This window comes from Meriones unguiculatus, chromosome 11 (assembly GCF_030254825.1).
Source record: "Meriones unguiculatus strain TT.TT164.6M chromosome 11, Bangor_MerUng_6.1, whole genome shotgun sequence".
NCBI lineage: Eukaryota > Metazoa > Chordata > Mammalia > Rodentia > Muridae > Meriones > Meriones unguiculatus.
In genome coordinates, this window is record NC_083359.1 from 8460808 (window position 1) to 8484278 (window position 23471).

General features: G+C 45.1%; 1 protein-coding gene across 1 annotated transcript in view; it reads right to left on the reverse strand.

The window, feature by feature from the left end:
• Tekt3 (tektin 3) overlaps nt 1-19113 on the reverse strand; it is a 32781-nt gene extending 13668 nt beyond the window's left edge. Inside the window, exons 1-4 of the mRNA XM_060365016.1 lie at nt 18998-19113; nt 10809-11416; nt 7919-8002; nt 3616-3686 (exon numbers count right to left, since the gene is read on the reverse strand). Coding sequence (XP_060220999.1) covers nt 3616-3686; nt 7919-8002; nt 10809-11387 — 734 coding nt within the window. The 5' untranslated portion in view covers nt 11388-11416; nt 18998-19113. The remainder of the gene's footprint in view (nt 1-3615; nt 3687-7918; nt 8003-10808; nt 11417-18997) is intronic.
• Nucleotides 19114-23471: the final 4358 nt, after the last annotated feature.

The window sequence follows — 23471 nt, forward strand, 5'->3', positions numbered from 1 at the left end:
TAAGGTGAAAAGCAAACAGGAGCTGGGAATCCCAGAGTAAGGACTATGATTTTACACAGGATGGTAGGAGGGCCTTAGCAGTTGACCCTGAGCTTCAGCCTAAGGACAGGTCACATAGGTTGGATGTCAAAAAGGCAAAGGCTTCCTTCTAAGTGAAGCTGGAGATTGCTGATCTGTTGTCTTAATTACGGCTTCCATTGCTGTAGAGACACCATGAGCAAGGTGACTCTTGGAAACATTTAATTGGGGCTGGCTTATATCTGAGATTCAGTCCATTATCGCCATGGTGGGAAGCACGGCAGCGAGTAGGCAGACCTCCTGAACAGAAGGTAGCAGGAAAGGAGTGTGTTCCACTCTGCGTGGAGCTGGAGTTTAGGAGAACGCAACACCCACCCCCACAGTGGCACACCTCCTCCAACAATGCCACACCTACTCTATCAAGGCCACACCTCCTAATAGTGCCATTCCCCATGAGCCAAGCATTCAGATACATGCATCTGTGGGAGCCATATCTCCTCAAACTACTATATTCCGCTCTCTGGCCCCAACAGACTCATAGCCATAGCACAATGCAAAATGCAAAAGTCCCCATAGTATATCACAGTCTCAACAATGCTTACAAGTCTAAAGTTCAAAGTCTCTTCTGAGATTTATGCAATCTTCAACTGTAATTCCCCATAAAATCAAATGCAAAAAGCAGATCACATACTTCCAACTTGACAAGATACACATTACCATTCCAAAACATAGTCAAAGCAGCTTAGCGAGGAAATACTGGACCAAACCAAGACCGAAAACCAGCTGGTCAAACTCCAAACTCTGAATCTCTGTATCTGATGTCAAAATGCTCTTCAGAGCTCCAATTCCTTTCAGCTTCGTTGACTGCAACACACATCTTTCTCTTGGCCTGGTTCCACTCCCTGCGAGTAGCTTTCCTCGGCAGGTATCCACAGCTCAGGCATCTCTTGCCTCTTGGAGTATCCAAGGCAATCCAGGCTTCCCCTTCACGGCTTCACATAATGGGCTCTCTGGGCTTCCAAGCAGGTCCCCAGCCACAACAGCTTTCCTTAGTTGGAGAGGGAGATTCTATAACCTTGTTCACACAGTGGCCTAGGATGCCCCTGACACATTCACAGCCTCAGAAGCTTTTCCTAGTCACAGAGGAAAATTCTACCCTTCATTCTAAAGCCAGAACCATGTGCCCAAAGCTGCCAAGTTCTGCTGCTTGCTGGGGCTGGGACACAGCCTCCTCATCCAAGTATATATTCACCACCTTTCTGTTTTCCATGGTTTCCTTCACTGCCTATGCCTGGCTTTCCTGGAACTTGCTCTGTAGCCCAGACTGACCTTGAACTCAGATTTGCATGCCTCTGTCTTCTGAGTGCTGAGATTAAAGGCTCCTTCTGCTAGGAATAAAGGCATGTACAACCATGCCTGAAATTTAAATGTTTCTTTAATTCCTTTTCACAAAATGGAAGCTTAGCTGAGTGGGATCTTCCTCTGAGGTGAGAACTCCCTTAATCCCATTTGATATCTTTAATCTATTTATCTCCATGAACACAGGATTTAGTTCCAATCCACTTCCTGGTGCCCCTTCAATTCGTGAACCATGAATTTTATGTATTTTCTTGCTCGGTCCAGCTAAAATAATTGTTCCCAGTCTCTTCAGCGGGATAAGCTAATCAGATGCTTCTGAAAAAATGCCCCACTGCCCAGCCTTTGACTAGCATTTTCAGCTTTTCTGGGACCTGAGAGCAGATGTCCCAGTTGCAGCTGGAAGCAGTTACAGAAAAGAATACATTGCCCCTGCCCCCTTGACAAGCTGAAATGCTAAATCAAAAGTAAATTCCCCTTGGGGGAAATTTCATTTTTCTGCCTCTGGGTTGGCCCAAGACACCTTAACAAAAGTAAAACAAAACCTATTAGATAGGCAGAAAAAAAGAATAACTGATTGCAAAATATTTTTGATAGGCCCCCTTGGCTACCCATTGGCTTAGCAGGACCCCTGCCCCCCTCTTTTTTTCTCCTGCTCTTCATAGGGCCTTGCATTCTCAATGTTTTAGTTAATTTTGTTCAGTCAAGAATTAACTCAGTTAAACTCATAGTTTGAAGAGCCCATTACAACCTTCTATTTTCCCAAGAACCCCTAGACATCCGTCTCATTAGTCACAAGACAAGGAATGTTGAGAGCAGGTAAAAGGAACTTGTCTCAAGTACTACCATTCTGACTTTAGACTCCAAGCTGGCCAACCCCCCTCTCTAAGCAGCAATAGCTTCCCAAAGCATAATGCTCACTCTTAACAGAAAGAAAAAAATGAATTTGATTGGTTGGGCAAAGACACTTAAACTTAATGTCACTCGACAATGATGGGACACTTGGGAAAGTTTCTAATTCCCGAGTTTTGATTGGTTAAAACTCTTAGCTCAGGTTCTACTTGGTTTTATGTTTATAAACTTGGCTTCAGCTCCTACTCAGGGCTGCCAGAAGAAACAAGACTCCTGAGTCCTTTTCTGGTGGCCCCCATCAGCCAGCAACTCCACTTAAGTGTTGGGAATAATGAACAATTTTGTTGTTTCACGAGCCCACTGGTGTTCTTCTCTCCCCTTCCTCGTGGCATGCAATAGCTCAAAACCACACTGTCCATAGCCAAACCATGCCAGGCAGCCTCCATAATCATTTGCCCATCTCACCAATTCCTGAGTTATAGAGCCTTCTAATGCCCCTTCCAGAGGACTGCAGCGTGCATACCTCACCAACCTTCTCAGTTTTGGCTCAAGGCCCAGGCTGGGCAAACCAAGCGGATAGTAATTTGATGCCTCTGTGACACTTGTTACCTGAGGAGTACTCATGTCATCTTTGGTAACAGTAGTACATATGAAGCCATCATTTCTTTGAGGGGCATTTTCAACAACAGTGCTTCTTCCTGTGACTATAGCCAACACAGACCTTTCAAGAACCATTAGACAATAGGCTCAGCCAGCACTTTTTCTATTCTGAGAGCTATTACCACAGCTTAAGAACTTCCCTGGTTGCTGCTCTTCCTTCCCATTGTCCTCCACCCTTGTAAAAAGTAGAGAGCCTTTACCCTTGAGGGCTTTGCATTCTGGTGGAGGCCAGGGACAGCGCATAATGACAGTGCTGTGGGCATAGTGAACGATGATGTCATCAGAACAGGCAGGTCTTTAAGGAAATATGGAAATAAAAGGGAGACACAACCTGACACCTTTCCAGCTGCCAGAGCTGAACAAAGGCCTCAAAGCAAAAAAATTCTCGAGTTAAAGAAAACGTTAGCCACCCTTCCTACAGCATCCCCAAATTAATTTTTAGATAAAAAGAGAAGACAATGTTCCAAGCACTCATCCTAACCTCTGAATAAAATGTATGTGTGCTGTGGATGTGTGTGCCTCTATGTGTGTGTATACGTGTGTGTTTGTGTGCCCGTATGTGTGTATGTGTTTGTGCTGTGTATATGCCTCTGTATGCCCTTGTGCATGTTTGTGTGTGTGTGTGTGTGTGTGTGTGTGTGCTCTTATAAGGCTCGAAGAGAAATGTGCGCAGGAGGCAGAAGCAGAGTTCATTGCTGGGCTTTAACGCTGGATGGAGGAAATGCTTACGCAAGTTGGGCAATCGTCTTGTCCAGATGTCTCCTCATCCTTTCTTGACAGCACAGAATGGTATCAACTTCCTACTCAATTGAAAAATAAAACCGTGTATTAGCGTCTCCATTGGGTGTAGCACCGAAAGCCAGTACTGTTCAAATCCGTCAATAAAGAAAAGTTTTATCTGTGTGGTGCTACATGTGTGCATGGCAGGCACAGTGCCAAGTGTACATGCTGTGTGTTAGAACCCAGGCTGCAGGGACATCACCAGGTACAGCCTGGTCCAGCACCTCGCAAGACCTCAGGAGCACCAAAAGCTTAGTTTTGAATTAAATTTTGATTTTGAACATCTAGAACCCTTCCACTGATGTCAAATCTTTATGACCTCCACGCTTTCTGCTACACAACCCCATAAGGGATTGTGGCCCACAACTGAAGAGGCCCACGCTTAGAAGGTAGTTGGGATTCAGGAGGTGCTAGGTCTTCTAACAGCGACCCTGCAGCTCTTTTCTCCAGACATAAACATTCCTTCCTGGATGGAAGAGGGAAGCGCATAAAATCCAGGAGGTAAACAAAGTTTACAAGGCCCAGGTTCCTGAAAGTTGAGAGAGTCACTAAGCTTCTGCAGAAAGGTTGCTGGGGAAGAACAGACTCCCCCTTTGGCCTGGCTGCCTTTAAGTTGTGCTGGGAGATCTGAGGATGTAGTTTTTGTGTGTCAATCACCCACCCTGGGCTGGGCTTTTCAGGAAGTAAGCTGCCTTTGAGCTTCCCATTCTCACCTCCCCCATACTCCAATAAGTAAACCCAACAACCTCAGTGGCTCTCTAGCTACCATCAGGGAGAATCATTTCTTCAGATTTTTCATCACTTCCCTATCTGGGGTGCGACATTCCATTCATTCACATCTCCCCAGGAAGACTCACACGAGAGGTCACTGGCCTCTGTTCCAGTGGAGAGGCGTGACCAGCATCTCAAGAACACTGATGTCCAACTACAGATGTGGGTGACTGCCAGCCTTAGGCTACAGCCTGAATTGCAGGTTTAATAGTTCAGGGGTGTCCCTATTAATCCAGACCCTTCACCCAGCAGGCTCAAGCTGTTCTGTGTTTTCACTTAACTGTGTGTTTGAGGATGACTAGCAAATGGCTGTCCTTTCTGACATGGCTGGCTGTGGGAAACCTTTGGCCCCACAGCCTGTTTGAAGATAGAAACATAGGTAGGAAGGGCACAGCTTAGTATGCATGGTCGGACCCTACCCGTGTGTACTTTCTTGCTGAGTCAGGGTTCTGGTCAACCCCTTGGAGCAGAGCCCTCCTGGGCCTTCATTGGGCTAAAATGGGTCTGTCTTTCACACGTTCCCAGTAAATCCTTGAAGGCTGATGCACTTCTGTTTCTACAGCATGGGGGGAGGCAAGACACCTGTCACTGCAAGCAGAGCCTCAGTTTACCTCTGACTGATAAGTTTGGGCCTGAGTCCTAGAGCACAGCCCGGGATGAATGGCTGGGTATGCCATGACTCTGCAAGGCTCACTTAGCTTCAGAGTTCAGAGAAACACACCAGGCTGACAGAGACCTCGACAGGCAGATAACATCATGGCAGGTCCCCAAGAGAAGCTGTTCTGGAAGAGACTGCTGAATACGGCAAGCAGCCCTCATCCGGGATACTTTGGATTAGGAACACCTCAGAATTCAGATTTTTTTCCCCCAAAATTTGTAATTTTGTATGGCTGTGATGAAATATCTTGGGGATTGGGACATGAGTCTAAACACAGAATTTATTTATATCTCAGATACACTTTATACCTACAGATAATTTTAGATGTTTAATTTAACCCGAATTTTGGTGTGCAATTCCCTGCTTGTGGTGTCATCTTCATGCTCAAAATGTTTCAGTTTTGGAACATTTCAGATTTTGGATTTGGGGGTGGGGGTGTTCAGCCTATATTACTTCTTGTATCTAATAGTCAAAAGAACTACCGTGAAAGAGTGTGTGTGTGTGTGTGTGTGTGTGTGTGTGTGTGTGTGTGTCTTATATTGAATAACAGGACACATGTGCTACTTGAATTAATTGGGGGTGACCAATTCATGATCTATCACTCTAGCTGCAGGTTTAATTTTAAGATGAAATGACCTCTGCTACTGATATGGAAAATACCAACCTCTGATTCAGTGTTTCTTAGTTCTCAGGGATAGATCTGCAGAACTCAGACCACAAACGGCATCATTCACCTACTCAAAGCTACAGCTCAGAGTTCGTTAGTACACCCATCACCAACACCAAACTCAGGGCATTTCCATCACTGCACACACAACGCCCACCATAGAAAAATCAAGCACCTCGTGAATTGCTGAAAGAATGCTCTACTGTGGGAATATCAACTAGGGTGATTTTGCTTTGGTGATTTCCTACATATTGTCCCTACAGTTATCCCCATGCAAGCTCTTCCCCTTCGGCACATGCTTTCTTTTCTCTTTGCATAGGTACTTGAAAGTAGAGGTACTGGATTACATGGTAACTGAGTAATCCTGTTCTAAAGCAGTGGTAACCTTTCCCATCCCCACCCACAATGTGCATGGATTTTAATCTTTCCACAGCCTCAGCTTTTGCTTTCTGCAAAGAAACCACCATCCTACTAGCGGGCATGAAGATGAGTCTCATTATGAACGCGATTTATGTTTTCTTGGCAAGTAATGGTGATCAGTAGTTTTATGCCGTGACTGGTTTTAGCTTTTCCTCTTTGGTTGAACTGATGAGACAATTCAACCATTTTTTAAAAATTGGATTGTTTTTCTCAAAAACTATTAATTTTTATTTATCTAGGCTAGATACAAGCCCATATCAGATATATGATGTGAAGATTTTTGTTAATGAAAATCTTCTTTGATGCACCAATTTTTCAGTTTTGTCAATGTAGCTTAGCTTGTGTTTTCATTTTGCTTTTAGTGTTGTGTCCAAAACAGTCACCTACTCCAGTGCCCAAATTATTTATGCACACTTTTCCTAAACATTTGATCATTTTAACTTTATTCTTAAGCCTTCCATCTATTTTTATGTAATGTTTTGATATGTCGTAGTTCAGGGATGTGAGGTAGGGTTTTGTGTATGTGTGTATTTGTTTGTTTGCTTGCTTGTTTTCAGATAAAGAGCTAAACTAACAGTAGGATTCAAGGAGGCAGTGACTGAAGCCAAGGCCACTCTACCATCAGTAGGAAGAGGTAGGAGTCAGGGTAGGACAGGCTGGGAACTGAGATGGAAGGAAAGACAAACAAACACTGGGTTTGACCAGTACATACTTGATCCTTATTGTTGTTGCATGTTAATCAAAATTTTAAAAGTTGTTTGGCAGAACACTTAAGGTGAAGAGCTAGTGTTTAATTCAATGTCTTAGCCAAAGGAAGAAACTGGGAGCAGCCTCAAGCACACGGAGGCCGAAGCCTTGACAGACTGAGAAACGAGACGCTATTGTAGTAATGCAGAAAGGTGAGAGAACTTAGGAGTAAATTGGATTTAGCAGCCAGAAAATGCAATGGAGCCTGGGAATATCCACAGAGAGGCTCAGGCACATCAGCTCAGAGGTGGCAACTTGGCACTGAACCAAAACTTCCCCAGATGTTCATGACCTTTGATCTTTTGACGCCTCGGTGCCATTCCTGGAAAGAACTGGGAGAAAGGAGTCAGGAGTGTGCACTGTGGACAGCAGAGATGCTTTTTTTGACACCATGGTGGCATCAAGCCATAGGGCCCAGACCCTGCGCCTTCCTTGGAGACTGAGTACATGCTGCCAAGCAGTGTGTGGGATGAGGGAGCTGCCTAACTGTTCAGGAAGGTAAGACCGAGCTGTTGCCAGGCGGCAGCATCTTCTCGTTGTGAACACTGGGAACCGGACAATCAAGGTTGTGTCCTACAGGGATATGCAGTGACACGGAAAACTTCAGTATCCTTTCGAAGGGATGAGGGAGTTTTCTCATTCCCAAATACGGCATGAGTGCAATCTTGGAGACGTGTATGTCATTACTGTGGGAAGCAGTGGTGTCTATCTAAACATATTTGGCAGAATAACTGAAATACTCCAAAGTCAATGCTGATTGCTGCAAACACCTAATCTTACATTATTCTTTCCTATATTTTTAAAATTCTCAGTCAACACTTACTACCTATGAAACCAAGAAAATGAACCTTTCCTTGGCATTACAAATTTACTTCTAAGTGGCTTTAGACAACCCTTCTCTGATTTCTCCACTTAAACACACGTTCGCAAACGAGAAACTTCTCATTACTGAAGCACTCTCCTCCCCCACCCCCCCCACCCCAGTTTACCGTCAGTAGTTCTTTTTCAACTTCATCATGAGCTAGGTCAACTCCCATTCTCTTCTCGCGATGAAAGAGACACTCTTGGGAAACCTGGAGATTCACAGAGCAGAGAGCTGGTCACTACAAACTGACTGCAGCAGACAACAAGACGGTCTGCTCCCAAGCTGGGCTTCTCACTCCAGTTTGGGAGAGCCTAGCACAGGGCAGACCATGACAGAGAAAGAAATCTTTGCTGCTACTTAAGGGGTCGTGTGTGCTCTAGAAATCAACTTGGAAAAAAAAAATAAGTCCTAATTTGGAAAACTGACAAAATGAATCTCCACCTACTACCAACCGAATTAAGCACTTGGCATCTATTTATTGAGTATACACAGTTTAAGAACATGAAACGTAAAGTTTGAGGTATTATTTTTAAATAATTTCTACTAAAAAGTAGAAAAGAATTTAAAGTAATGTTTATTATTTTTAAATAAAAATGTAGTATTTATCTTGAAATATTAAAATATTTGTGTAGCCAATTATCTAAACCATATCTTTAAAATATTATTTATTATTTTCTAAATATAAAAAAATAATATGCTTTTACCTACTAGGAATTAAAATAGCACTCAGGGACATATGAGTTCCAGGCCAGCCTGGTCTACAAAGTGAGTCCAGGACAGCCAAGAGAAAACCTGTCTCGAAAAACCAAAAATAAATAATAAAAAGAATTAAAATACAGAAAATGTTTCAGCCATACTTATCATCACTGCTTTGTTTGTTGGTTGTTTGATTTTTAATAAAATGGAGGCAGAACTGTCCCAACAATTTTATACTATTTTTTTTAGGATCAAATTAAATAGCACACTGAAGTTTTAAAATATTCTTTGAGGCAGAGACTATTAGTGATGACAATGAAAAGCAGTATAAATTGCTAGCGATGAAGTAGGTCATGATGTAGCTAAAATGCCTTTTCAAAGCCTTTCCCATGATGTGAAACTACTGTATGACGTTAAACTGCTATAAACATAAATCGTGAGCCATGTTGGAAGATAGTAGTGAAATTTAACTGAGCAAATTCCTAATTCTTAATAGCATAATTTATACAATCCACTGATTATTTAAGTGGATGTCACCACAGTGCCCTGCAGGACCCTTCTTCTGGTCCACGGCCCCACTAGGGACATATCCAAGAGCACATTCTGGGCCCTAGAAGTTACAGGTGCAAAGGCGAAAAGCTAAAAATGGCCGCCTTGTTGGCTTAACCCTGTTGTGTTAGAGTTTAACAGTTGTCCTCCTAGCTATGGGGGGTTACTTTCTTGCTGGAGGGTTACTTCTAGGCAGCACTGATTGCAAGCAGGACTTTCTGGAACACCCAGGCCAAAACGGCTCACCTGAGAGCCACGGCAGGGTTCAGTCCTCACGAAGGGGAGTGAGGAAAGCAACCAAGCGTCTTGGAGAAATTAAGTAACAGGGCATGTGATCCTGGTTTTAAGGATATTTCCAGCCCTGAGCTAGGTCCTGGGGAAGGCGCTGGGGGGGGGGGCTTCTGTTCTTGACAAGCTAGGGTGAGTTCATCCAAAGGACCCCAATGTGAGCACCTCCAAGCTCCTCGGGGACACTGGGGGGGGTGTTCAGGTGTTGGTGGTTGGTGGAGAGAGGATGGTAGAGGAGCCACACTGCAGAGAAGCCCGACAGACTCCAATCCCCAGACTTGCTGCCCCTCAGTCCTCACTGTCGCCTTACAGATGCCATGTGACCCCCCGTGAGTATTCTGCACGGAGGCAGCTGGTGCTGGCTGCACTCCCTGAGAGTGACACTGATTTAGTGTATGCTCTCCCCAGCTTTAGATGCGGAATGTCCTCTTGCTATGGTGGTGAGCATGAAGGGGTTGGAGGGCCCATCGTGCGGGCTGAGGGTCACAGGGGACAGGAGCCCACTCAAAGCCTACACCAGACACCAGGGACTAACTGAAGTGCTGCTCGTCTGACCATGACAACTGGCCTCCACTCAGCCCTGTTTATCTGTGTGTGTGTGTGTGTGTGTGTGTGTGTGTGTGTATGTGTGTGTGTGTGTGGTGAGTGTGCGTATATGCATGTATGTGGGGTGTATGTGCATGCATGTGTGTGTGTGCATGTGAAGGTCAAGGTCAGCCCTGAGAGCTGTGCCTCCTCAGATTCTATCAACCTCATTCTGAAACAGAGTTTTTCACTGGCCTGCAACTCATTGGCTGTCCAGTGAACCCAGCGATCCCCCTGCCCAGTCCTGCACCTGCCCACACACGCCACCCTGCCCTACTTTTTCTGAGGTTCTGGGGATCAAACGCAGGTCCTTCTACTCACAAGGCAGAGGTGTCACCGACTGAGCCATCTCCTCAGCTTCTAGCAAATGACATTTTTTTTTAACAACTGTTTTTTTAAATTTTCATCTTAATGTGGAACCTGCAGAAGCCAGGCCAGCCTTTTTAAAGGGCTGAGACGATGGGCGCGTTCAGGTGAACACAGCGTGCGGCCTAATGGTGTTTCTTTGGTCTGCTTTGCTTTCAGAATTCGCTCAGAAACTCACTAGGTGTGATGTATGTAAAATGGCAATGGCTCGGCCGTTACCGAGGCCATTTACAGGTTTCTCAATGAGGGGTGTTTCCATAGGCAACACGAAATGAAAATCTACTGAAAACGACCTCTGACGACTGAGCTGCAAGCCAGGAGTGGCAGCGCACGCGTGTCATCCCAGCACTCAGGAGGCAGAGGCAGGCAGATCTCAGTGAGTTGGAAGCCAGCCTGGTCTACAAAGCCAGTCCAGGACAGCCAAGGCTACCACAGAGAAACCTTGTCAGAAAACAACAACAAAACAAACAAACAACGCCAACAACAAAACCCTAAGTTGCAGAACCTTTTACTCCATACCGCACGCTCACCTGCAGAGGAGCTTCCAGCTCCTTCAAAGCCCTCTCCAGCCTTCTCTTGACATCAGTGAGTTCATTCGTCTCCCCAATCATTTCATCCAACTCGTGCGTGATTTCAGATTTCCAAAACATTAGGTCATTGACCCGCTCTCCCAACTTTCGGTTACAGTCAGCCTGGGTCTTCCGGATGAGTCGGTATTTGTCTTGAATGAGACGGGAGGTGTCCACTCGGAGTCTTTCTGAATTGTGCCGTGCGGTAGCAGACTCTTGAAAGCTCACCAGGGTGGACCGGTACCAATCTTCAGGAGTGTATCTTGTGAAGAGGGTGGTTCTGTTGGACACGTAGGGGAGCATGGTGCTATCACACATCTGATGGGATTTTGTGGTCAATGGGGCCAAGTTTGGGTAGTTGGAGGCCGTTTTATAGTATGTGTTTGGTCTCCATGGAAGGCTCAAGCTGTGTGCCAAATTGCGATGGGGAAAGCGGTCCCGATAGCTTGATGCCATGACACCAATGGCTGGTAGATAGCTGGTTGGTGCTGGTTGAGTGTGGGCATAAGTGCCCGGTAAAGCAGAACCTAAAAGCTCCATGCTGCTCAAACACTATTTGTAAATCTCTCCTGCAAAGGAAGGAAAGAAGGAAAGAATGTCAAATAAATTAATCTCATAACATACATATAAAAGGTTACATCTGACATAGTACCCGCTTCAGTGCTCCTGGATTCATTAGATATTTGTTCTCATATATTGTCAGTACACTTCCTGGTGATAATTTTAAAGTTTCCATCCCCACGTCCCAAAAATATATGAAGGCACTATGTTTTTATATTGGCAATTTGCATTTTTTGAACATCAAATGCTTTAAATTAAAAGACGAATAATGTTGCCTGCAAACTCGAGTCATGAGTGTGAGGTCACATTTAAGCAGATAGTTAACTCTACATGGAACAGAGTCAAATCTTGCCCTTGCCGTGTGACGATGGGGCAAATTACTTAACCTTCGGCTGCCTTGTCTACAAAACCCAGAGGTCAAACCAGCGCCCTCTTCCTTGGATTGTTCAAACAGCGCTGAAGAAAGCAGTTCCTTGGCAGCACTCCCCTGCTCCATCGTGCCCTCCTATGAAGCACGAAGCACGTGGGCTGATGGCAGCGGGATGGCTGGTGAGGGACCATCCCCCTCCGGGAGCCTCCGATATGGAAACTGCTCACCAGCCTTGGGGCTGGGAGGGTAGGCGAGGCTAAGCATTGAGCCATCTGGAACAGTGTTGACCCAACAGTTTGGTGTTTTGTTTTTTTTTTTTTTTTAATTACCAGTTAATTTTTTTAAATTTTTTCAAATTACCAGTTGAATGAAGTAAATGATGTAAAAGATAAGTCTCCCTTGTCCCCTAAAACTCCGCTGACTACTCAGGAGTCACTGTGAATGGCTCATTAGTGGCTGTGGCTTATCAAAGTATGCCGTTCACGTGGAAATACATGTTAATTGTACATTACAGGCGTCTGCCCATGTGCCACTTACGTGTGCAGAGCTTTTTAGTACAAAACACCGAGTTACCCTAATTGCAGTATGCATCATTCTAGAACATACTTTTTTTTCTTTTTAGTTGAATGCATAGCTAGGACCTCTTAGGAAGACCAGGACGCCACAGACTGTGACACACTCTTTGGAATGTAAGTATAAATTCTGCCAGGGAGTTAATATCTAAAGACCTATTACTAAAAGGAGAGAGAATCAAGTCATAGTCTATTTGACACACTATGCAGATAAAAATAAATAAGTTCCTCAATGAGTCAATGGCTTTATACCGATACCTTTTTACCCAAACCACGGGATAACTGATTGGTAGAACCGTGTTCAAGTTAAAATCTGCCCAGGCCACAGCATAGAACATCTGCCTAGGCCCGAGTGGCCCAGGTAACACTCGCTCCCTCACTGTTTGCTAAATCTTCCTCTCCTTTTGCTCCCAGTCACTTTTTACTGGCATCCTTCCACTTCACTTTGAAACTTTAAATATTGCTTTTCTTCAAAGCAAGATCAAAGCAACTTGAGGTGCTGGAGACCTTAAGTCTGCTTTTCATCCAACCCATTTCCTTGTCAAATCCAGAAACAACATAGTTTTCTCCTAGCAAAAACCTTTCTACTTGGCTTTGGTGAATAATTGACAATAAAGGATCCCAGCTCCAGAGGGTCATTTGGTTCTCTGACAGTGGGATTTGAAGGGTGACGTGCCGTGTGGACTTCTCTACACCTGCTATGCTGCCATCTTGAGACACCACAATCCAAGATTGTTAAAACTGAAACAGACAGCCACGGAAATGCCCATTCACAAACAATCTGAGGCAGGAGGACTGAGAAAAGGCCGAACAAAAAGCACACACAACTTTGGTTTGGGGAAGGGATGGCTGAGGATCTGAATGGATACACAGGATTTAGAATGAGTTCTACAAGAACCAGCTATGCTATAGCCAAACCTGGAGACCCATCCACCCATCCTTTAAAGCCACCAAGGAAGATGGAGTGAAAACCATCCCCTGGCCAGGTGCATGCCTGGAATCCCAACACTCAGGAAGCCAGAGGCAGGCAGATCTCTGTGAGTTAAAGGCCAGCCTGGTCTACAAAGTGAGTCCAGGACAGTCAAGACTATATAGAGAAACCCTGTCTCGAAAAACCATAAAGAAGGAGGAGGAGAGAAAGAAAGAGAGAGAGAGAGAGAGAGAGAGAGAAAGAAAAAGAAAACCATATCTTAGTTTTACCAAAATTCTCCACCATCCTGTATTTTAAGCTGTTATTGGTTATGAAATCCAAAAGTATCATGGTCTAAAAAATTATTTTAAGAACTCAAACAGGATTCCTCCCTGCAACCATGGTGGGCTAGTAAAAACTGTACATCTAAAAACCTGGATCCAACATATGGAACAGCCTCTCTCACACACGGGGCTACAGGTAACACAGGGCCGGTCCCTCAGAGAAAGGAACCAAATAATGAGCCCTCCGCTTGCTGTAGCATTGTATTTGGGGTTATTTCCAGATCACTGTGGGAAAACCACATGAAACAGAGCAGAGCTTGGCAGGCTCCACATATTGAAAGAGTGGTCAGACTCTGGAGAGGCTTCAACAGCTGGGAGTTGTAAGCAGAACTCCAGAAAACATAAGCTACACAAACTCAGCTTCTAAATCTACCCAGGGATGCATGTGAGTCTGATTAGGCATAGTCTGCGCATGTTTCAAGGGATCCTCCTCCAATTTTGCCGAACAAGGGGCGCAGAGCTGTCAGAGGAACTATTTCTAGAGCTAGAAGGTAGAGATGCGTTCTGAACTCAGAGGAGCGTGATGCTCCCAGGAGATGGACAGTGAAGATGTCAGAGCTGTCGCCCATTTGAAGTCCTTGTGCTGAAAACACTCATGGATTGACCATGACATGTCAGTCGTGAGGTCAGGTTTGCTGCCTGCTGCATTGGGAGCTTGTGGAAACAGGTTCTAGCTGCAGGAAGTAAGCCGCAAGGGGCACGTCCTTGAGGGTGTATCATCTCTGGCTGCTTGGCCATGGAGAATAGCCCTCCTCTACCATACTCTTCTGCTATCATCCTGCACATGGGGTCACGCAGTCCTCTGAAACCATGAGCCAAAATTAATCTTCCCTTCTTTAATTAGTTATTGTCTGGTAACTTTCAAGAGTAACGTAAAGATCACGTAAAGACTCACGTAGGCAAATGTGAAAATGGGTCTCAGGATGCTCAGACTGGCCCACAAGTAACCTGGTAACACTCAACTATGCCACAGTGTCCAGCATCTGGTCAAAACCTTCCTACCTACTCACAGACAGAAAATATGGCCCATAATTAATTGCTCAGTGGAAGCAGGTCTGGAAATGGAAGGGACGATGGGATGACAATAACTATAGAAAGAGCCAGATGGGACTTGCGCAATAGAGAAGGCAGAACAAATGCATACAATACGTACTTAACCTATTAACTGGGATGAGCAACAGATTGGACACTGGAGGAATAGATACTAGTTCACTCAAGCCTTCTGAACAGGAAATAGAGATGTTCTTTAACTGAAATTTAAAAAAAAAAAAGAAGAAAAGCCAAAGCATCATCATATGGGCACAGAAACTGTGCCTTTGTGATGTCATAAAGAGAGGGACCAAATGTTGAAAGAAATTACTGAATCTCTTCCACATGTGACAGAAACTGTTGCAGTCCTTAGATGGTTATAAGATATAGAAATTCCAAAACCTGACCAAGGATAAACAAAGGTACACACGAGCATACACTTACCCCAGTACTGCCCCAAGGCTAATCCAAATCAAACTGCTGAAAGCAAGTAAAAAAAAAAAAAAAAAAGGCTCAAAATCAGAGGTGGAGGAAAAAACATCATGACAAGTAGAAAGAACAGGCATAAAAAGAAATGTGGGATTGTCAGAAAGCCTTATGAACAGGAAACAGAGCTTTTCTTTAACTGAAATTTAAAAGAAGGAAAAGAAAAGAAGAGAAAGCCAAAGCAGCAGAACACAGTTTCCCCCTAATGTTTGTTTTGCATGCCTGGCATCAAATCCATAGTCTTTCACATGCTCAGCAAACATTCTACCAACTGAGCTACACGCCAGTCCAAAACAGACTCTTTGGAAAGCTGGAAGGAAGCATAAGGCAGAAATTCTGTAGCAAGTGAAATGTCTCTAATTCTAGTTTGCTTTCCATTGCTATGATAACACTATGACCAAAGGCAACTTAGAGAGAGCAGGGCTTATACATCCTGATTACAGTCTGCCACGGAGGGAAGCCAGGGCAGGAACTAAAGCAGAAGCAGGAATCACAGAGGAATGCTGCTCACCGGCTTGCTCTCCACGGCTCACCCAGCTTGTTTTCCATCAACTCTGGACCATCTGATCTGGGCTGAAACCACCCACCATAAGCTGGGCCTTCTCACATCAGTCATTAATGAAGAAAATGTATGTTGAGTGGCCTACACATAGACTGAAGGATGATATTTAAATAACACTATTTGTATATTTATTTAGAAAAAAAAACATTTTAAAGATAAAGCATATAATTTAAAAATAAAAGTATAGAAATACATACAAGTAAATAGTAATAAAATTTGAATGTATTATGTTAATAACAATCCAAGTAAACCTCACAACAAGACCAGAGATAAAAATGAACGAAAGGATCATATTCAAAGAGATATGACAGGGCAAGATGTCTCAGTGGGTAGTGTCCTTAGCTGTCAAGCCTGAGACCTGAGGCCCATCCCTGAAATCCATATAAAAAGTGAAAGGAGAGAACCGACTCCAGGATTTATCTCCTCACATGCCCACCAGCACTCACAGATGTACACAGTAACAATAAACAAAAAGAACATCTTAAGAGACACAGCAGTCTCAAATGCCTGTGCAATCACTGACATAAGTATGTAACACAAAGGTTGACAAGATTAAAACAAGACGCAGTTGGATGCCCCGCGCTCGTCTGTAATGCATAGAAAAGGCATCCTGATGAATGCTCATTCAAGAATCTACACTTCCTGGTATCTTCACACCGAATGGAGCCTTGCACACAATTTCCACCTGCACGGAGAATGCCCACCAATGCAGACTCTCACTAGCCACAAATCTCAACAATCCTAAACCATCAAAAGTGTGCAAGGTACACGTTCCCTGAACATATAAAAATTAAGCTATAAGTTGATAGTGGACACTTAGGAACTTCCCGAGTAACAAGAAATTAAATAACACAAGTCTAAAAATGTCATGAATCAATGAGGAAATGGCATGGGAAACTGGGAAACATCTTTAGCTGAATGAGAACAAAACACAACCTATGAAAATTAAGGAAACAGCAAAAATTGCTGCTAGAGCGAAGGATGTATATCCTCACTCATATTAGAAAATAATGACTTCAAATGGGTGATCCGTAGTGTTTTTATTTTGTTTTGGTTTCTGTTTTTCTTTTTCAGCTTTTCAAGACAGGGTTTCTCTGTATAGCCCTGGCTATCTTGGAACTCTCTCTGGAATTAAAGGCTTGTGCCACTGGTGATCTGTCTTTTAATCTAAGAAGTTAAAAAGCAAAATAAACCCAAAGCAGAATGAAGAAATAGCAAAGGGGGAGGGGGGAAGGAATCAATGAAGCAGAAAAAGAATAAATAGGAAAAAAAAAGAGAGAAAAACAATAAAACTCTGTCAATAAAATTAACAAATTGGCTAGACTTACCAAACTCAAAAGAGAAGGCAATTTAGGAATGAAAGAGGAATGTTGCCACTAACCAAGCAGGCACGCAAAAGCTTGAATAAGGCAACGTCACTTCTAGTTTTATGTAAAAGTGGACCACACAGGCCCAAAAGACAGGTCAGGGATGAAGGTGCTTACAACCAATCCTGATGAGCTGAGCTCCGTTCACATGGTGGAAAGAGAGAACTGACTCCGGTAAGCTGACATCCTCTGAATGCCACACACACACACACACACACACACACACACACACACACACCTCACCTTGAAAAGGACTTTGGATTAATTTGCTGGCTGTGTCTGTTGCAGTGTCGGGTCTCCAAATTCAAACCCAGTCTCTCTATGCAAGTATGTGCAACACTTGCTAAGATTGTTACCACTGTATTCACCTCCAAGGAAATTCAACCAGCTCTTTGGGAAAATGACTGAAAGCAGCTACGGAAATCATCCCCTACTCCGTATAATCGATTGTTTTTTAAATAAAATTTGGGCCAGACTTAAATGTGGGAGGCAGACTTAGGAGGCAGAGGCATATGGATCTCTATGAGTTTGGGGATAGCCTGGTCTACATAGTAAGTTTCAGGCCAGCCAGAGCTCCAACGCATAAACAGTTAACTAAATAGATTATATTTTGCCACTAATAAAGAGCATTGGAAGAAATGAGATGTGCTACAAAGTCAAACAGTGTTGGACTTTGTTCATTCAACATGTGATCTACGTGTATTAACATACTGAAAGTGCTATAACACTCATCTATAAATATTAATTTGCTAAGACAGAGCCGACACCACCAAGAATACAAGTACTGGAAAGACCCGTTTACGCTTAAAGACGGGCTTCATTTGAATGGACACATTTTATCAGAACATTTTAGTCAAGACTTTAGGATCATAAATATTTAAAGGAACAAAAAAAACTTTTAGAACGTCTCCAGAAGACACAAATGCAGAAACTGTGCTGCTTACACACACACACACACACACACACACACACACACACACACACACACCAGCCTCAGATCTGCCTCAGGCACAGGCTTGAAAGCATCGCACAAGGGCCCTCACGTCCACTGGTTCTGGTAAGGAACCCGGTGTCAGATAGGATTAGAAATATATGTTAACAGATACTACAGTTAACTAGGGCGTCTCTTCAGACACACACAGAAACAGTCAGAACGTCCAAGAATCCCTCTCTAGTATGTTAAGGGAGCAAACTAAAAGCCCACGAGCAGGAAGATGAAGAGGTGAGGTGAGATCTCTTCACGGCACGTCTGTTGCCCAGGGTCCGTTTCCTATCATTACATAAGCTTAAAGCAACACTGTGTGCTGGCGTCCAGACAGACACCTGATGAGAGAAGTGGAAAATGTGCAGAGTATAAGACCATAGGTGATAGGTGAGTGCCCTGAGGAAGGAGGGGAGGGTCCGTAAGACAGGTTAAGGGGTGGACAGGGTGACCTGGCGTACAGACGCTGTTCACCGAGTTATTGTGCGAAATATTTCATTTATCAAAGGAATAGACTATCTTACCAGATTCCTCCAGCACTAACAACAAACAGCTACCTTTCTGCAATGCCTGGGCAAAGAACGCTCCCGTTTTCTCAAGTGTTTGCCTATACAACACTGTAAGCACCAGGGATGGTACTGAGGGGCTTGTTTCTAACCCCCGAAGGGCAAGGAAGATTTAGCCGGAAGTGGACAGGCTGTCCAGACAACATGGTTTGAATTTTAAAACATGTCCTCCCCTGGGCCAGTTGGGACTCCTGGGATGAGAAAGCAGCTGGGAAGAGAGCCCGAGTTTCAGACACAAGGGACACCCTCGAAAAGTAGGTGAGACGCAAGACAGATGCCCCTTCCCTGGAGCACAGAACGGGACAGCGAGCCCAGGCTGCCCGGGACCTAGGTTGAGACACCCAGGTCTCCCAGGCACGACCTACTGTCTTACTTGCCTGGACCTCCCTTAAACCCCTCACCTGTGTGCGCCCTGGGCCCTCAGCCACCTAGTAGCCGACTCTCTCCGCCTGCCTTGACATCAAACGTGGACCACTCAAGGCAGCCGAGGTCCCTCGCGGGAAGCGCAGGAAGCGGATTGGGCACTAGGCAGGGAAGCCCTGCCCCAGGCGGTTGCTATGGACGCTCACGAGCTTAGCAACCGCGCTGGAATAGAGGATGTTGGGAGGCCAGAGGGTTCTAGGACGCACAGGCGTTCGGCGCATTGGCTGCTCTTGGGGATCTCTCCTCTGTTAGGTTTTCAGTAAACACAAACTATTTCTGCAGGCCCTGGTCACGTGTTTTACTTACATGTCCATCATTGCCAACTCCTTCCAAACTCTTCCGAGTTTGTTTTAACAAGGTGGGGGCGGGGAGCTGAGGCTGTAGACGCTCATTGGCCTCGCAATCACACCCAGTGGCAGAGCTCTAAAATGCAGACCTGGGGGGTTTAGTGCTCCCTGCGGTGGCTTCCCAGCTGTGTCTGCCCCGGGAACTCACTGACACTAGTAACCCTTAGCTTCCCCAGGATTCAGGACTGGATAAGCCACGTGGAGACCCTCCTGCGCCACCCAGCACTGCCATGCTAGCCTTCTCTTTCCCCAGTTCTCCTTCCCCTCAGGCAACTCCAGGTTCAAGTTGCCTTTCTGGTCAGCCATTTGCCTTCTTTTCCTCTCAAGTGTAGTCAGCGTTCTCTTGATTCTTGGGATCCGGGATGGGCTTCAGCGACGCCCCAAAGCTGCCACCAAGATAGTATGTTCTTCCTCGGGGGCAGAAAGCTAGAAAATTCTGAAGCAAATTTCACTGAGGTGTACTGAAGATGGGGCAGTCTTTATGCTTTGTACTGTACCATCTTCAACAGATCATAGCATGATGGTAAGTGGCTATTAATAGCCCTGTGTCTGACTTTAAAAGGAACAGGGGAGATCATAGCACAAGCTGGTCTTTGAAGCAAAATATATGAATGTTATAAACTTCCTGGTTAAACTGAGTTAAGTTGATCAACCCTATTTACAGGAAATAAAAATCTATTTTTTAAAAACATAAGTCAGAGACCCATTGTATGATTGTCAAATGTTTGCCAAAACTAAAAGCTAATTATCATCCTTGCACTTTATTGTGCTCGACAGAAAAAACAAAAAGTACACAGCTAATATTTGTGTCCTGGAAGCCCAAATGTGATGCCTAGCAGAGGAGAACACTTAGCAGAGGCCTGGACACACAAAGAGGTAACTGAGCTCACTGAGGCAATGTACCACATGGCCTAAGTAGCACACGGCGTGAGGCCGGCCATACAACTTCCTCCCTCCGTCCTGCTGTCACCAGGCTTCCTTTTCGGGCACTCTGGCGTTTCCTATCACTCAGTCATCAGCCTTTGCCCAGAAGCCATCACCCTGTTATAGCCGCACTTCCTCAGCAGAAACCAGGGGCAGCTATCTCTTCTGAGAATCCGGGGCTCCGCCCACCCTTGCCATCCCAGCGGCTCACTCAGCTTCCTCCCTGTGTTCCCAAATGGAAGTTGCTATCAGCGGGCATACACTGCTCTCTTTGAAAATCTCTACTTAGCTCTGTGAACCTTGCTAAGGACTCTCCAAGACCCCTGTTACACATCAGAGCCTACAGGAAAACAAAGTCACCTCCAAACTTAGGCGTGCCCATTTCCCTTGTCCGTGATCTTTCCGTTGAAAAAGGCTTCCTAGCTAACATTTACATGGAACCACAGTACATCCTACTTTCTAGGTACCTGAAGTAGCCTTCCAGTGTCCCCTCATTTCCTCTTCTCTCTCTAGGGACCTTCCACTCTCGGCTTATGCCAACCATTCCCCTTAAGCCTGCTTCCTCATCTGCTTCTTCAAGGTATCAGACTTTCCCTTCCCTTCCTTCTTCCTTCCCTTCCTTCTTCCTTCCCTTCCTTCTCCCTTCCCTTCCCTTCCCTTTCCCTTTCCCTTTTCCCTTTCCCTTTCCCTTTCCCTTTTCCCTTTTCCCCTTCCCCTTCTTCCCCTTCCCTTTCTTCCCCTTCCCCTTCTTCCCCTTCCCCTTCTTCCCCTTCCCCTTCCCCTTCTTCCCCTTCTCCTTCCTCTTCCTTCCCCTTCTCCTTCCCCTTCCTTCCCTTCCCTTCCCCTTCTCCTTCCCCTTCTTCCCCTTCTCCTTCCCCTTCTTCCCCTTCCTCCCCTTCCCCTTCTTCCCCTTCCTCCCCTTTCCCTTCTTCCCCTTCCCCTTCCCTTCCCTTCCCTTCCCTTCCCTTCCCTTCCCTTCCCTTCCCTTCCCTTCCCTTCCCTTCCCTTCCCTTCCTTCCCTTCATGTATGAGCTATGGACCAGGGCAAGTCCCAGGTCAGCCCAGCCGATCCTGCTCCTGGAAAAAGCGTTGTTCAGGGTGGCTGGAGAATGGCATCTACCAAATCTTTTTGTAATAGGAGAAAATGAAAATTGAGTGGAAAAGGGCATTCCAAGAGTGGCAGAGGCATAGGCCCTCAGAGCGGGAACCGCCTTGTCAGAAATTTGGCAAAGAAAACATTTGGGGCTTTGGGTTTGGTTTTAAGTTTCTCTTCTAAAACAACATGCAATTAAAAAACAGTTCTGTGTGTTTACAGTCTACAACATGATGTTTTGAAATATGTATATGTTGTGGAATGACATTCCGGTTGTGTAACAGACCACACATTTTGTGTCCATCCCTCCAATGGCAGACACTACTGGTTAGTGTTCTGTCAATTTGACACAGACTAGAGTCAGCCGGGAAGGGAGAACCTCAATTGGGGAACTGCCTCCATCAGATTGGCTTATGGGAATGTCTGTGTGGGAGGGACATTTTCTTGATTCATAACTGATGCAGGACCCCACACATGCACCCCCGCCAGGTGCTGGGTTGTGTAAGAAAGCAGGCAGACAAGCCATTGAGGCGAGCCAGTGAGGAGCATTTGAATCAGCATTCTCTGCAGCAGTCTGAGCCTCCAACTTCCTGCTTTGAGTTCATGCCTCAGTTTCCTTCAGGGATGCACTGTTACCTGGAAGTATTAGATAATAAAATAAGCCCCAGCCCCCAAGTCGGTTTTGGTGAGTGTGTTATGACAACAGCTAAACAAACTGGGACAGACACTTAGGTCGCTTTCATAGCTTGGCTGTTCTGGTGCTGCAATCATCGTCATACAGATGGGGCTGTGACATCCTGACTTCAATTCTTTTGAATGCATACATGAATGGACTTTGGAGTATGGTCATTCTACCTTTAGTTTCTGGGCAGCCACCATCCAGTTTGCCATTATGTAACTTACACTAAGTTACATTTCTACCAAGCCCACACTAAGGTTTCCTTCCCCACATTCTCCCCAATTTATCTTTGCCTTTCACTAACAGCCATCACGACAGGTCTGTCTATAGTTTTCTTAGGTGTGGACTTGGCTCCCAAATCTATTGGTCCTTCCCCGTTAGCAGCCTATGTATCGCAGACATAATGATGCTTGCCTGCAAAGATCAGCCCCCGCCTGCCCTTGCTTCCAGCTGCCCTTCTGGAAAACAGAGCACACTGCTAAAAGAGATCTAGCTGTGAGTTCTTCCCTTCCCTCCCTCATGTGTGAGTCCTTCCATCTCTGACTCCCGCCTCAAAAAAGGTGGCCAGAAGCATCCATCTCTATCAGTCTTCTGTACCATTATCAAGGTTGAAGCTGCCGCATCTCCTGCCTGGATGGTGGCGAAGATGATATATATCTTTTTGAGATAGGGTCTCCCCCACAGAGCCTGGTCTTGCACGACCACGCCCACTCTTTGTCGTGCTCTTGGTAGACTATTTTATTATATTCTTTCTCTAGATGGTGCATCAGAGGCTTAGAGGGTAGATGACTTGAACAACATTATCCAGACAGCAAGAGCCATACTCTACAGTCTGGCCCTAGTATCTGTGCTCTTTACCTCTATCCTATGAGTGAATAATACTCATCAAACACTGATAAATCGAAAAGCCAGAGCAAATACGTAGATTTTGCCATACTGGTGTATCCTTAGATGTATCCTCTAACTCTGTCCACATTCCTGAGGGGGGAAAGATCGAAAGTGCCAGCAGTCAGTAAATGCTGACAGTCTGTTGAATTACCTTATCTGAGACCAATGTTCGGCTGATTCTAGGGCAAAGGTTCCCTAGTTTAAAAAAAAAAAAAGTTTCAGGACAGCTTTATTCAGGACAATCCCCTTCAGTGGGGCAGCCTTGGTAGTGATGCCCTCAAAATGGGCAGGGGCAGGCCCACAGAGTAGGTACTATAGCATGCACCAAAAGGTGGGTCCAGCCTATGACACTTTTGGGGAGTAAGGGAACATCTAACCTGTTAGACCTTTCGAGAGAAAGTTTGATCATTAAGAGCTACCATTAAACAGGATTCTGGGACTCCGGCCCCTTCCTCTTTCTGTGTTTCCTTCTCATCTGCCATAAAATGAACCAGACTGCTCTTTCACTCACTTTTACCGTG